The sequence below is a fragment of the Scleropages formosus genome, chromosome 22 (genome assembly GCF_900964775.1).
Source record: "Scleropages formosus chromosome 22, fSclFor1.1, whole genome shotgun sequence".
In the NCBI taxonomy this organism is placed as follows: domain Eukaryota; kingdom Metazoa; phylum Chordata; class Actinopteri; order Osteoglossiformes; family Osteoglossidae; genus Scleropages; species Scleropages formosus.
Window position 1 is genome coordinate 14,170,749 of NC_041827.1, and position 16,029 is coordinate 14,186,777.

General features: G+C 41.7%; 1 protein-coding gene across 3 annotated transcripts in view; it reads left to right on the forward strand.

Annotated features, from left to right (window-relative positions):
* Window positions 1-16,029, forward strand: part of chd6 (chromodomain helicase DNA binding protein 6) — a 45,040-nt gene that overhangs the window by 8,759 nt on the left and 20,252 nt on the right. For 2 of the 3 annotated variants that reach the window (XM_029247817.1, XM_029247818.1), the window contains exons 2-16: window positions 1,607-1,655; window positions 6,496-7,040; window positions 7,289-7,436; window positions 7,526-7,675; window positions 8,229-8,294; window positions 8,410-8,468; window positions 9,060-9,177; window positions 9,586-9,672; window positions 10,237-10,371; window positions 10,795-10,916; window positions 11,945-12,188; window positions 13,236-13,412; window positions 13,570-13,713; window positions 14,725-14,980; window positions 15,577-15,787. In XM_029247817.1, coding sequence (XP_029103650.1) covers window positions 1,629-1,655; window positions 6,496-7,040; window positions 7,289-7,436; window positions 7,526-7,675; window positions 8,229-8,294; window positions 8,410-8,468; window positions 9,060-9,177; window positions 9,586-9,672; window positions 10,237-10,371; window positions 10,795-10,916; window positions 11,945-12,188; window positions 13,236-13,412; window positions 13,570-13,713; window positions 14,725-14,980; window positions 15,577-15,787 — 2,489 coding nt within the window. In that variant the 5' untranslated portion in view covers window positions 1,607-1,628. Of the gene's footprint in view, window positions 1-1,606; window positions 1,656-6,453; window positions 7,041-7,288; window positions 7,437-7,525; window positions 7,676-8,228; window positions 8,295-8,409; window positions 8,469-9,059; window positions 9,178-9,585; window positions 9,673-10,236; window positions 10,372-10,794; window positions 10,917-11,944; window positions 12,189-13,235; window positions 13,413-13,569; window positions 13,714-14,724; window positions 14,981-15,576; window positions 15,788-16,029 lie in introns of those variants that run through there. The other variant, XM_029247819.1, reaches the window with a different exon arrangement.

A 16,029-nucleotide genomic window follows, 5' to 3' on the forward strand; every position in this document is an offset into this window, starting at 1 on the left:
AGTGTACTACAATAGCCATGTTGAATGAGATTGCCATGGACCCTGTGACCCATAAATCCTACAGACCATCACATTGTTGCCTCCGTGCTGGGCAAGAAGAACCACACAAAGATAGCTCATGTGCTCACACTCAAATATTTTTTTCATGTGTTCATAAGGCCAATTTTCATTTCTCAAATGTTCAGTTTTTTTATTTACTTATTTATTTATTTATTTATTTTTTTTTGGCCCAAGCAAGTCTGATTTCATGCAGGTGTACTCAAACATTTGACTGCTACCTCAGCTTTTGATGATACCATGAGATTACCTGGATTGCTTTAAAGGGCAAATGGTCGTGTTGTGTGGTAACGTGGTTAGTCGTATTGAGACCAGCGTATTGTGAATGTTAAGTCTATTGTGCAAAATTATATAGCGCTATAGGTGTGTGAGCAGCAGCATTCACCTGTTCTGTCGCTTACTAGTCTCATCTCTGCACCTATATTTGTAATATAATAAGGTTACAACTTTAGTATTTTCCAAGTTCAGCCCATCTTTCTGCAAATTTCTCATGTGACAGTAAGATATATACAGTGTTGCATAATGAAATCTGCAATAGTACTTTGAGAGTGATGCTCAGTATCTACTTCCAGCTTTTACAGTATTTTGCCTATGCAAAACCGTTAGAAAAACTTGAATGATGAAAGTAAGAAGTTCAGATTTTTAGTTTCCTCCTGTATCCCTTTATTTCATTCATTAAGTGCTTTTGGTAAATTGGTGGGTGACTTGCTCTATTTAAATGTTTTAAATTTGGTTAATGTTCCTAGGCAGTTTGACAGAGTAATTGGTTGACTGAGACCCATGTAAACTGAAATGGTAAACAGCAGGAGGTTCAGGGGATCTAAACTCACACTCTGCATTTGTGCCCTGGTAGGTCACTGAAGTCTCTGTAGATGGCAATGTAGCTTGAGTTAATACTTGGTTTCTGACCTTGGCTGTGGGCCCTTTAACATTCTTTTTTGGTTTGCTTGTCTTGGCATAATGAGATGTTACACCTATATTTCCATATATGCAAATAAGTGATGTTTTTACTGAATGATCAGTGCTCTCTAACCCAGGTGGGAAAATACACATTTTCTGAGATGCTGTTGTAGTTGTGTTTTCTGAAGTGTTTTTTTCCATAAATTCAGAATTTGTGTAAAGTCACTGATGAAATGCAACCACATGCGAAAGGGGGGGGGGGGGGCAGTTTTTTTCAACTTTATTGTTTTGTCTTCAAGGTTTCTTTCCAGTAGATATTTCCTATAATAAGGTTGACCTTTTAAATGTGACATTTATACTGGTGTTACTTAAACAGTATGTGGTGCAGCCCACATGGGAATGGTCACAAAGCAATTCTCGGACATTTTGGCTGTGATGACAACGATAGTTTGGTGTTTTCTGTATGAACTCTGTTTGACCCTCTCAGCCATAATGGTTCAGTACAGTTTTTTGCAAGAACTGAAGATCAGTTTTTGTTTCTAAAAATTAACAAATAGACTACTTTTCTGAAAGTAGGCTTGCTCCCTCATACTGTTCTGTTTGTTGCTATGGGCACTTTTGTGTAACCCAATTTGTTCTTCTTTTCTAGATGCAACGAGCACTAGAAAACAATGAAAATACAAAAGAAAGACAAACAGGTAAGTATTGTGTACTTTTTCTGCTTTGAATGAGACATATTTATCAGCAAGTATGTTAATGAAATTCACTGTGTCAGATATATTTGTGTTGCACACTGTCTTTGTTCAAGTATTGCTGCAATCTGAATGCGCTTCTTTTGGGTCATGTAAGAGTATAGCAAAGTAATTTTTCGTAACATTGCCTTTAATGTTAATGGCTTACACTCATTTCCCAACTTTTGCGTGTCACATTGAATGTTTGAAAAAGGCAGCATGCTAGGTATTTGAACTGGGTAGCGCTGAATGAGTGGAGCCTCTAGTTTTGAGATGACAGCCAGATGAGAGCCTAGATGGGGAAGCAGGGGCCTGTGGTGAGGGGTCACGGGATGCCGTTCGAGCCTCGCTCTTCCTCCTCTCATGCTGCCTGCACAGTGAACGCTGCGCAGAGAGGCAGCGCTGAACACGGGCTGCTTTCTGTGAGGATTACCCTTTAGATGGAGGGTGTAACAGAAGCAGGGGCAGGGCTTACTGTCTTCAGCTCTGATTGGTCCATTTGCTCTGCAGATGCTAGTTTGCAGATGGCCACTGCTGAAGTTTTTATTTTATTTGTTAAATCCTGATTCCTCCCTAATCATTGGAATCCTTTGAAGCTGACAGTTGGCTTCCTTAAAGTGACTAATAAAAATATGGTCTTTATTTGAAAGCCTGTACACATTCTACTTTCTGCTTAAGTATTTTTAATTCCAGCAATAAAGATTCTACTTTTGGGGGATGTTAAATTAGGACTTTTCTTCTCTGCTTGAAGTGAACATTTATTTATTTATTTATTTTTTTAAGTGCACATATCTAGATCTAGAGATAAGCTCATGATTATGTTTGAGAGCCAACTAAATGATGGAGAAACTTCTAGTGCATGGCATGCTGTAAAAATGAAGGTATTTAATGTGGCTCGAGAAGTACGTGTTGGGTGGATTTTGGGAGCTTCTGTTCATAAAGACAAACATTTAATATCCAGCTTTGTAAAGGGGTGACATTGTGATTTGGAGTAACAGTGTTGTGAAGCAAGGGCATAAAGTGTTTGACCTTGGAGTTTTGAAAAGTATTTGGAGGCTTAAATGCAGACAGATGTAAAGGTTACCATCCAAATATATATATGTGTATATATTTTGTGTGTGTGTGTGTGTGTGTGTGTGTGTGTATATATGTGTGTATGTATGTATGTATAGGTTGGGAGTAAGCACTATCTGAAGTTATGATTAGTTCATTTGAAACATGGACTTTGTGATAAAAATGTAGTTCTTGTGTACATAGACTACTCTCACATCAGTAAACATTTTTGTCTTTGGTGTTGAAAGCAAATCAAACCAACAGTATCCCATCATTTGTACATGTGAACTGAAGTTGACCAAAATATTGTTCAGATATTTTTCTTGAAGGCACTTTTGTCATTTTTCACTGTATACGTTTAAACTGACAAACCGACTCAGTCCCGTGTTACGTATTGTGTGGTTAATTTGTCTCAACTAATTTGATATTGGCCTTTTCCCAAACTTTTTTTTTTTTTTTCCCCCCCTCCCTTCCTCTTAAGATTCCATTGGGTAATCAATGCTCCATGCTGTGATAGACTACAAACCTTCATCAGCCTTTTGTTTCAAGACTCAACCATTTTAAATTGTACCCTGAGCAGAGACAACAGCCACGGTGGTTTGTGTTAAAATCAAATGGTCATGTTATGATCCAGTGGTAGTTAATTTCTTGGGTTTGGTGATTTAATGGTCTCAGGAAACCATGAACCATTCTGATGGTTTTGATCACTGCATTGTCCTCTACAGACACTGGCCTTTTCTGAGTCCTAAATTACACATGAAAGAAATGAATATATACATGGAGGCTGCTACCCTTGTACCAGCTTTCTAGTTTTAGTTATTTACCCCCCACTATATTTCATTCCAGCAATGCCTTGCTTTTGAATAAACAAATGACTCGACCGCATACGAGTTAATTCGTTGCTGCATCCCTTTGTCTTTGTGAGGTGCGTGCCTGCGCCTCTGTATTGGAACGGTGGCGCTGGCATCGATGCAACTGCAGCTGCCGGCTACGGGAGGCAGGAGGCGGGAGCTGGTATTGATTCACAGGCAGTTGGATTATGGCTTCTGTGTGCTTTTGCAAAAGGCTGGCAGGCATGCAAATGCTGCAGAGCATCACTGGGGCTGCGGGCTTTTGTGGGTGCACGTGTATGTGGTTTTTTCTCCCCCCCCCCTTCTTCTACATGCATATATTTACACAGCGCCTTTTTTATGCAGTCATTTGCTCATTCACCTCTGTTTGTAGTCAGACATGAGAGTATAAGTTTTGAGAGCTGTGAGGACAACTGCCACTGACCCTTGGCTTGCCCATAGTGACAATGGTAGGGAGAGGTGAGGGTTGTTAACCGTTTTTCTGTTAATGGTGCAGACACTGCTTTAATACTGTATCTGAACCGTTCAAACTAACAAGTGTCAATGATGCTGGTGGCAGCATGGGGAAGGCTTAGGTTTCTTCTTTCGGTTTCCTTTTTGGGCCGTTCTCTTTTCACTCAGATGGACTCAGATGAACTGTTGTCACAGCATCTTTTTCCTTCTTCCCCCTATTTTTTTTCTGTGTTCATGTCTTTTGCAGTAACTGGGTTGGTGGGTAGAAGTGTTTTCCCCCTGTAGACTTAGGTGTGACTATAGGAAAATGTTTTTCATCCACACAGCAGGTTGTTGGGTGTTGGAGCTAGGGTTTGTTGTTGCAGTAAATGAAGAACCCTTTCCGTTGGTGGTCCGAGTGTTTGAATGTGACACTGGGGCACTCAGTGATGCAGGGAAGTCTGTTTTAGCTCCACTCTTTCTATTGTTTCTTTTCCAGTTTACAAAGTCAGTATTTTTCTTTCTCCCTTTGAATTGTGGCTTCTCACCATGTGCGATCTGATCTCACTACCAGATTTTACGGGGGGGAAATGGTACCAGGGTGGGTGGTGTCCTTAGATTCCTGTCGTCCCCTACTTTGTCCAGTGTGAAATGGCGGAAATGACAGAGCCCACTGACTGAGTGCCGTCTGGTGGCAATGAAGGGGTTACATTGGAAGCAGTGTTTACGTTGCTGTTTCCTGCAGCTTGGTACGGAGCCTGTTTCCGTGGCGACGGCCCTGTTTCCAGCCCACTCCGGAGCTTGCGTGATTCATTGACATTATCCTCATACCTGCTGGAGTAAGGGCTGCGGATAAATGTCCCTCTGCAAAAATAGGTGCTTTCTGAGGCACCAGCACAAGTTGCCCCCTGCTGCCATGTAGGCTGACCCTGTTTATAAATAAAAAGGAGCACTTTGAATTGGACTAGGCACACTACTGTTGTTGGCCACCAGTCTGTCCTATACTTTTACATTTCAATACTGTAAATTCAACTTTTTGAGCTTACTAGGATGATCCCCTCAGACATTTTGTGGGACACGTGGTGCAGACTGGCAGTTCAAAATAGATATTTAAAAAGTTTTAATTTTCTGACCCCCTTCTGTGTCATGAACAAAATTCATAGCTCACCATTCAAAATGATGTTTATTATAAAGTAGTAATCAGAGTAATGGATGAACAATAGAAGTTTTAAGTGGTATAATGCATATTTGTTTTGTTAATGTAAATAATTGGGCAGTGGAAGGGATTTTGGTTATAGCAGTCATCTTTTTTTTTTTTTTTTTTTTTTTTTGTGAGTACTACATTTAAATCCCACCTCCTGCTGTAGTACCCTTGGTCAAGGTACTTACCCTGAACTGGTACAGTAAAAGTTTCCCAGCTGTATAAATTGTGTAAATTTTTGTAATTTGAGTATAAAAACCTGAAACTGAAAGCCACCATGGAGAATAGCTTCAGGTAAATTCAAAAAAATTTTTTTAAATTAAAAGAAATACTGCAGTCCTATGGCCCTCCTGTTCCTCTTAGTCTCAATCTACTGGACCTAACAGCAGAGCCCTCTTCTCCTCCCTTTTGGGTGTCTCCCCAGAAGTGTAGGCCAGCCTCCGCTTTACAGAATGCTAATCGTTACCTCGGAGCTGCATTTTCAGACGCACTCCAATTAGTAGGCTAGCAACTGTGGCAGAAAATCCTGATGTAGGATTTCATCACTTCTATTTTTAGTTGATTTGAGGCCAGAGATGATTATGATCTGACACATATTTTTCCTGTTTGCACACAAACACAAAATTACTTTGGAGGATTCTTTATTGTGTCAGCTAAACATCATTGAAGGTATCGTCATGATGGTTGTGGGGAAAATTAGGGATCTTTTTCTGTACTTGAACCTAGATGTAAGTTACTATGGCTACTTTTAAAGCAGTTTACATAAGTTCTTGGTGACTTGTCATTAAATGCCAATGTGAAATGGTGCTTCTACAGAGCAGGAGGTGGAAAAAGTCTGCATTAAACCCTAAGGTTGGAACTGATGTAGCTGTGATGGGTTATGAGAGTATTTCCTGCTATCCCACAGTCTGATATCTTTGCATTCTGATAAATGTGCAAATATAAGAGGTGTTTTCCCCCCCCCCCCCCTCTTCATTTTGATAATGCATGCAGGATATTTTGAAGGGTTTTATCTTAAATTGCTTTTGCATAGGATTGATTTGTCATGGGAAGGACTGTTAGGAGTTCTGAGACACCCTTATTCATACAGCTGTCAGAGTTGCTCCTTGTAGTTTTGGAATCTTGAAGTCTGTTTGTTTGTTTACTTGTATTTTTAAAAAGTATTTTAGTGGAACTTTTGAACTTAACACTATATTTTCAATGGTGTGCTTTTCTTCCTTGTTCGCAGGTCTGTGGGTCATTTGCCTCTGTCTCTCTCTGCTTCCTCTAGATGTCTACCACCCAGATATTAAAGCACACTTCATCCTCAGTAGCTTCTTCCAGCACTGACCAAAACGCACAAAACCCGTTTCCCAGCAGCCCACTTGGCTTGCAGGAGCAGACGAGGGCCCCCGGTGGGCTCACCAATCACTGTATGGCCCACGCTAAACAGGCTGGCTCTGGGGAGCCGGGTCCCGGCGCAGGCCGCCCAAGCCCCTCCCCACTGTCTCTGCCGTTAAACGGGGAGGAGGATGATGGAGGCGGAGGAGGTGCTAGAGTCAAGAAGAAACGGAAGAAAAAAGACAAGAAAGAGGTAGACTTCTGGCAGAAGTCAGAGAAGGAAACCAGACCAAAGAAAAAGAAGGAGGTGAGCGAAGGCAAGGAGCTGCTCCCACGCAAGTCCAAGGAGTTGAAGAAGGTGAAAGAGCTGAAGCCCCCAAAGGAGTCTAAGAAGGGAAGGAAGTCACGAGAGGCAAAGGCCCGTCCCAAGCTTAAGGCTACACGTGATGGAAAGAGTGGCATGTCGTCTCCAAAGCAGCGTGGACGCAAGGCAAAGTGAGAACCTCTTATACACTCGGCACAATGCATATCGCACCATAGCTATAAACTGGCAGATGAGTGAACTTCACTGAGATTTGACCTTAAATGCCATTTATCTGCGTTGTACTTCAGGTTGATAACTCTTTACTGACTTGTACAGGTTGAGTGGTTTTGCCTTTCTGGGTTTGCCGAATTTTCATACAGGTGAGAAGTATGAATGTGTATTTATCAGCTCCTCTCACCTCCATCCTACATTCCTCCAGGGAACAAGGTCCATTACCATTGGAGAAGAAGAAGAAGGGTAAGCGGAAAAGCGAGGCCCTACAGGAGATGTGTGAGAGTGACGAGTCTGCATCCCTTTGCACGCTGGCAGCAGGGAATGAGGAGAGCAGCGATGCCCCAGAGAGCACGGTGAGGCCTGGGGGTGCCATGAGCCTGTGACCTCTGTGATCTCCACCTCAGCCTGCACTGACAAACCTCCCATTTTGCTCACTCTGTAGAAGCGTCGCTCTGGGCGGCAGGTAAAGCGGCGAAAGTACAATGAGGATTTGGACTTCAAGGTGGTGGATGATGATGGGGAGACCATTGCTGTTCTGGGTACTGGGAGGATCCAGGCGTTTTCCTCCACCAGCCTGGCCTGGCAATCTGAGGTAGGCAATGGCACTTTCCCTGCCACTCTTGCTGGCATGGAGGCAAATGGTACAAGACCTGACTGCTTGCTATGTCCCGATCAGACTGCTATGCTGATTTACCTCTGGTCTAAAATCAAAAGCCCAAACGTTCAGTTCTGGCTCCGTTGTGGTGGAATAATTCCTCCCAGCTGTCATGAAACACTCTTTCAGACTCACTTCTTTCCCAATCTCCTGTCTCCTAAGTATATTTGTTGCATAATTTTTCACAACAGACACCTTTGTATTCCTTATGAATTCTGTATATTCTATGCTAATGTAATGTTATTGGTTTTAAAAATGTTGTACTGTACCAACTGTGTATGCAGCTATCCATGGAATGTATGGTTGTTTAAATGGTGATTTCAAACTGACTATACTTCAGTAATCAAATATCTGCATCTTTGCCTCTCCATCTGTTGGTGAAATGCAGTTTTCTTTTTGTGGAATTGTACATTGCTTTGGTGAAAAGTGTTTGTTAAATTAATAAATGTAAATGCACAGCCACTTTCAATTATCCCTGTTCTTGTCCCAGGAGCCCCCTGAAGATGAAGCCAACATTATTGAGAAGATTCTGGCTGTGCGAACTGTAAAGAAGGAGGTACAGCCAACTCTTAGCAATGACCATTTTTATGTGCATCTGCTAACCAGTATGATTTATATGATATCCCATAATAATGTCTTTACTTCCTCTTTTGTTACTCATTTGTGTTTAGCCGTCTCAAGGAGAACAACCCCTGGAGTTGGAGGAATTCTATGTCAAGTACAGGAATTTGTAAGTCTGTGCATCATGAGCAGCAGTAGATTTTCAACGCAGCCAAGAGCCTTACAAGGTGTCGAAAGATTAGAGTTTTGTAGTGCTTGGTGGTTCTCACTTTCAACGTGTGTATAATTCTGTGGTTTGCTTTTCAACATTTTCTTTTAAATGATAGTTCAAGTTGTCTTAGACACATATCTGCCACCATAGAAGATATTGTTTTTGTTGTGGTTGTCCTGGTTTGCAGTACTTGTAGCTTCAGACAGTGCAGAAACCTGCTGCAGATGTTACTATAGAAACCATGATCGTTAAGAGCTCAGACATAAAGGTAAGAGAAGGTAAAGAGTAGTGCACTTTAAGGTAACAAAATCTGATGTGCCATAAAAATGCTTGTTGATTCTGTTGATTTGTAAAGGTGTGATGCATCTTAAGTATTTCACATTGGCTCATTGTTACTGTAGCTGGGTCTCTTTGAGGGACATGAATGTCTGACCTTTAGGTTTTTAAACCAGCAACTTTCTGCCTGCCTTGACATGCTGGCCCAAATGTTTAATATGTTGGGCATTTTCTTCTACTGAATAATGTCATACCCCCTTCATTTCCTCACAGTTCCTACTTGCACTGTAAATGGGCAACTCTGGAGGAGCTGGAGAAGGATCCCCGCATCCATCAGAAAATTAAACGCTTCAGGAACAAGCAGGCACAGATGAAGCACATTTTTACAGAGGTGAACTTCTACTGTACTGAGGTTATTTGATGTGGTCCATGTGGATGTGACCTTTCTTCCCCTATCTCAGCTCACATAAATGTGTGGAAACTCCATACAGACTGAGATTCAAACTCCTGTCTAGACTCACAGCCCAGGCGCTCAGGGGCACCAGCATTACCAGCTACTCCACTGTGCCACCTGTGGGAAGAACAATGCTTTAAAAATGTTTTACAAAAAAATTATACATTTTATTTTTTAAACCCCCGGGGGTGTGGGCAAAATTGTTTTATATATTTGTTTTGCTTCCGTTAACATTTTCCTAGTCATTGCTGTTTTCTGTTCACTGTGCCGGATAAAATGAAAGGCTCTTCCCAAGAGGACAAAAGCTTAGAGGAGGTGTTTGTTTTTGTGTCCTTCCTTTCGTAGCCGGATGAGGACCTGTTTAACCCAGACTATATTGAGGTGGACCGACTCCTTGAGGTGGCCTACACTACTGACACAGAGACTGGCGAGGTTAGTGGGCCAGAGAAACAAAACAAGTCTGCAGTCACCCTTTTAGCGCTACAGGATCGATGGCATTGACAGTTGGGTTGTTATATATGCATCTGTGGGAGAAAAGCTCTGCTTAAAAGAGGCAGTTCCATTGACACTGCTCAGTAGGGCTGCATCTTTCTGAAATCTAATTGATTCCACATCTTGACTGTTCAGCTGAGACCCATGGGATTAAAAACAATGTGAGGCAGGAACCACTACAGGGTTTACACCTTGAAAGACACTGCGATAAGAAAAGTGTGTTAATGCAAATTTTTGATAGCATAATAGTTATAACTGTGACCTTCCACTTGAAGGTCCCAGGTTCAAATCCAAACTCCTGCTGTAGTATCATTGATCAAGGCACTTGTAATAAACTGCAACAGTTGAAAAGGGAAAAAAAAAAATCCCAGCCATAAAAATTATTATACGAATAAAGAGAAAACCCAACAAAAACTGTTTCAGTCAGAGGTCATGGTCATAGCTGCTTTCTTTTTTTTTTTTTTTTTTAAAAAAAAAAAAAAAAAAACCAACATGTTTTGTCAGGAAGTGACCCACTACCTAGTGAAGTGGTGTTCCCTGCCCTATGAGGAGAGCACCTGGGAACTACAGGAGGATGTGGACCCAGCCAAGATCCGGGAGTTTGAGGACATAAAGAAAATCCCAGAACTGAAACATGTAGTGAGTGCCCAACAGGATGGTTCACCCCCTTGCCTTTGCTCACACCCCAACTCTCTTCCTCCATGAAAGCCATCCTTTTTGCTTATGAGATTAGTGTCATTGTTTTTCTGTTTTCCTTCTGTCTTTGGAGAAGTGTTGACAGCTTTGCCTAGTGACAGTGGTGTCTTTAACTTAAAAAAGCAATACGAAAGGGACAGGATGCAAATTTCAGGTATCTTACAAAATGGCATCTAGTTAACTGTTGCTCTGAATAAGTAATCACAGTAATGCTTGATTAAGAATAAAATTTCCCTTATTGCAAAAAAAAGTGTGTATCCTCACTCAATGTCTCTGCTCTGTCCTTGAGTGTTTGTGTGTTTACCTGTCTGCACCCATCACTCTTTGTACTTCTGTGTACAATTTTGTCTGTGTGCCACCCTTTAGGAGAGACCCCTCCCTGAGCAGTGGAAGAAGCTGGAGCAGTCACGGGAATACAGGAATGGCAACCAGCTGCGCGAGTACCAACTGGAGGGCATGAACTGGCTGCTCTTCAACTGGTACAACAGGTGAGAGGTCACTCCCCTTAAGTCCTTTGCTTTACAGGATGGCTCATCTAGATGGTGCAGCTGGTCCTACTTCTTATCAACCTTTGTATACAGCACAGAATCTGTAAATCTAATTGGCACATCTTACATTTTTCATCTTAATTTTGGTTTAAATGTATTTGAGCTAGGGGGGTGCGGTGGCGCAGTGGGTTGGACCACGGTCCTGCTTTCCGGTGGGTCTGGGGTTCGAGTCCCGCTTGGGGTGCCTTGTGATAGACTGGCGTCCCGTCCTGGGTGTGTCCCCTCCCCCTCCGGCCTTACGCCCTGTGTTACCGGGTAGGCTCCGGTTCCCCGCGACCCTGTATAGGACAAGCGGTTCTGAAAGTGTGTGTGTGTGTGTGTGTGTGTGTGTGTGTGTGTATCTGAGCTACCTCAATCTGAATCTGCTGAATCCCTCTCAACATACAAGAACAGTCTCAAAATACATTTCTTTTGGACCCACTTCCTTCCATATCTCCTGTCTACTTCATAAATGTGCACGACATTATTTGTTTAAAAACACTTCTGTATTTCCTGTGATTTCTATATACAGCTGCTTGTGTAATGTATGCTGGTGTTATTGGATTAATTGACTAGATTTTGAGTTACATCTGCAGCCGTATATCTCTGTGTTGGTGGAATTCACTTTTGTTTTCAGAAAGTTGTATGTTACTTTGGAGGAAAGCATCAGCTAAATGAATAAATGTAACTGTAAATATAGTAAAGAATTTTGGAAAATTTGTATGCCTTAATTCCATCACTTCTATATTAGTTTGTTGTTTAGCAGACACTTTTATCCAGACCATATCTAATTTGTTCAGAGGTTCTCCAGCAGCAGCTGAAAGTTCAACTTGAATTGGCCACCTTCAGATTCCATGTTAATTGTTGTGCTGTCGACTATCCTTGCTTACAGCAGATGGGGTTTCCCCCCCCCCTTTCCCTCTCTGAATCTTGTGCTGAAAATCCTACAAGTTACAGTGATTATGTTAATACTCTTCTAACCCCAACAGGAAGAACTGCATCTTGGCTGATGAGATGGGCCTGGGAAAGACCATTCAGTCTATTACGTTCCTGTATGAGATTTTCTCAATGGGAATAAAGGGTCCATTCCTCATAATCGCCCCACTCTCTACCATCACCAACTGGGAGCGCGAGTTCCGTACCTGGACGGAGATGAATGTCATTGTGTACCATGGCAGCCAGATAAGCCGCCAGATGATCCTGCAGTATGAGATGTATCACAAAGATGAACAGGTGAGTTGAAATGAAGGATCTGGGGTGGCTCAAGATGAATAGAGACAGAAAATCTTCAGCCCTTGAGATACTCCCTAGAGTGGTCTCAGTACTTTTATTTTCTCACTGAACAAGCAAACCACTAGTTACTATACCTAAAGACTACTATGCCCTAAATATTGCATTTTTTTTTCTTTTTTTTTTTTAAAAAAAAAATCAAAGATGGTTACTTGCTAGGTAAGATTGAAGTTTCCTATTTGGGTTTGTCTTATACAAGGGTTAATTGAAATATAATGATCGTATTCTGATTACCAAGAAATGCTTAACAATTTTGAAATGTGTGGTACTGTAACTAGTATTTCTGTCCAGGAGTTCCTTGTGACGGAGTAAATCCTTTGAGCTGACATTCATACATCACTTCACCGTGCATGTAGAGGTCTCTGCATAAATGCTAGCAGTGGCAGATGAATGGAGCAGTTTAGATGCACAAATAAGGCCCTTAGTGGTCGCCCACAACCTGCCTCTAAAGAGAATCGGATGACATTTGTCGTTGAGGGTGGAGATTTTAGAGGAAACTACTAGTCACAGTGCCATGCATTGTGGCATTGCCAAGCATTTTTTTTTTTTGTAATTCCAGTAGGCTCATTACTTTTGCTACAGCTTTCACAGTTGCTATCTAATTCTATGTTTATTATTTTTCTGATGCTTTTTTCGAAAGGGACTTAGTTTCTTTACTAAGCTGCTTATAAATATTTAACCATTAGTAGAGCCAAGTGATCTTTTTTTATTTATTTATTTATTTATTTATTAAATATATTGCAGCAATTCAGGGTAACTAGCCTGGCCAGCAGTATTACATTGGCAGCAGGGTTTCAACCTTGGGTTCTTTGACTTTAAGGTGGCAGCTCTAATCATTTCCCCAGTATATTGTATGTATGTTTGTTGTCTTGTGCTTTATTTTTTTTAATTGAATCAAAGAAAGGGACCATACTAGGTTGTGTTCAGTTGAAAGGTCAAAGGTAGGATTGTGGTAATTACGAAACATCTGTACTGCAATTTGCATTGCAGAGTAATCCTCTGCCCGGCATGTTTAAATTCCACGGGGTGATCACCACCTTTGAGATGATAATGGCTGACTGCCCTGAGCTCAAGAAGATCCACTGGCGCTGTGTGGTCATCGATGAGGCTCACAGACTTAAAAACCGCAACTGCAAGCTGTTGGAGGGCCTGAAACTTATGAACCTGGTGAGAGCTCAGTTGCTATGCTTCAACAAGCCCCCCCCATCTCTTGGCAGAAGTACCACTGCATTCCCCCTGCATGCGGAGTGGTGGTAGGCTCCAGGAGTGCTGTGGATGTGCGATAACCACCATTTGTTGTTCTGGAACTCCCCTGTCTCGGTAGGAACACAAAGTGCTGTTGACGGGTACACCGCTGCAGAACTCGGTGGAGGAGCTGTTCAGTCTGCTCAACTTCCTGGAGCCCCTGCAGTTCCCTTCAGAGACCAGCTTCTTGGAGGAGTTTGGGGACCTCAAGACAGATGAGCAGGTGCCTGATTTACACATACATCCATCTGGCAAGGTTTTAATTTGAATGAAGAGAGCTTCTCTCTCTCTCTCTCTCTCTCTCTCTCTCTCTCTCTCTCTCTCTCTCTCTCTCAGTATCCGTCTTGTTGCGAACAGTATTTAAATGTCCTACATTTCATGTCTGACAGTTCTTTTCATTCATTTCTAGTAAAAGCTCCTCCGCTACATTTTTTTCCCCTCTACTTTCTCCCTCTTTAAAACGGCACGATAGGCTTTCTCCCAAGGGCACATATATTTCAAATGTTATATCAGCTTGCCCCTTCACGTTCTCCGTTTATAAAGCAAATTGAATGTGTTTAAATAGGCTTTAGAAAAGCTCCCAGTACTTTTATCAATTACACTTTTTATTTAAAACACCGTTCAGTCAGAAGTACTTGATTTTTATTTTATTTGTACATAGCCTTAATTACCATACTTTTGTATGTAGCATGAGCAAGTAAGTGCACAGTTGTAGAAGGTGCAGCAGTGACAGTGGTGGCAACACACTACCACATATAAAACATTGTGTTTGTAAATACTAGTAACAACATAAGGATATAAAGGAAACATCTGTTAAACTTCGGCTGATGTGCTGCATTTGGCATTGACAGCATACTTTCAGGGAAATGCAATTGAATTAATAGTGAACCCATTACAAAACTTACTGTGGCTTGTCATTTAATAATCGGATAAAAATAATTGTCACGTTTTTGGCAGGTTCACTGTTAGACAGCATTTTTATTATTTCCTTTTGCTGACTCCTGTATTCTTTTGCATCCGATTTTCTTTACAACGGCATTTTTAAATAACCATAAGAGAATATACATATAAATTATTAATTAAATCAGACTTAAATTACAAGCAAAGGTGTTTGTACACTCTCCATTTGTCAAAGATTCATATAAGTTATTGTTGTAATGTGGATTAAGTTACAAAGATGTGATTTATGAAGGTGGTTTTCGAATCCCCTTTTTCTGTTTGGGATCACATCTAGGTGAAGAAGCTGCAGGCAATCCTGAAGCCCATGATGCTTCGGAGGTTGAAGGATGATGTGGAGAAGAACCTTGCACCCAAAGAGGAGACCATCATCGAGGTGGAGCTCACCAACATCCAGAAGAAGTACTACCGTGCCATCCTGGAGAAGAACTTCACCTTCCTGGCCAAGGGGGCCAACCAGCACAACATGCCCAACCTCATCAACACTATGATGGAGCTCCGGAAGTGCTGCAACCATCCTTACCTGATCACAGGTGAGACAACAGTCATATGGGAGCTGCATTCAAAGTTTGGGTAAATGTGTAGTTGGTGCTATGTCAGCAGGAGTGTCTCTGGAACACGTGAAAATGTGCTCCCCACAATTGATTATACAAGTAGCACCCGCTTGCCTTCATGTTAGGTCAGATAATGTTGCACTGCATTAAGAACTATTGTTGCACTCTGCTTTGCCTGAAGAATGATTCCCCCCCCGAAGGATTAGTAAAGTGTGTAATTTTACTGTAAGTAACACCAAACAGAGTTCCTCTAAGGCTACGGTTGTTAACCTTGGGAAGATGGACCTTTTGGGTGTCTGTGGATGGACCTCAGGGGGTCTATGAAGAGTAGGTTTGCATTAAGAATAAATAAGTGAAAAACAAAATAATATTACTGTGATATTACTGTCTGACATTGTATGTGAAGGTAGTCTGTGATCACTGCATTAAATTCGGTGCAACATTTTCTTTGGGCCCTGAGACTTGGAGTAAAACCTTTGAAAACTTCTGCGAAGGACCCATGTGGCCACCTCTGCTGTAAAGGTTCACTTTAGGCAGTGATGTGATGACAGTGTCATGTTGCTTTGTGGGAGTAGGTGCTGAGGAAAAGATCCTTGAGGGCTTCAAGAAAATGCACAACCCTGATGCCTGGGACTTCCAGCTGCAGGCCATGATCCAAGCAGCAGGCAAGCTGGTCCTGATTGACAAGTTGCTGCCAAAGCTGATCGCTGGTGGGCACAAGGTGTTGATTTTCTCACAGATGGTGCGCTGTCTGGACATCCTGGAGGACTACCTCATTCAGAGGAGGTACGGTGTGCTGATACTAAGCTCTGTTTAGCTGTTTCTGTCCTGTTATCTATCTTCTCTTCAAGTGTTTTGTAAAGACCAACTTTGTTTTACAACTTTGTTTTATTCTGTCTCGTTTAAACCAGAAGCATTCTTTTTGTGTACATTTGCTTGTGCATCTACTGCTTGATGTTTTCATGTGCATATCTTGCACTCTGCAATCCAGGCGTTACTCTCATCTGCTGGATAACATTAAATACTTA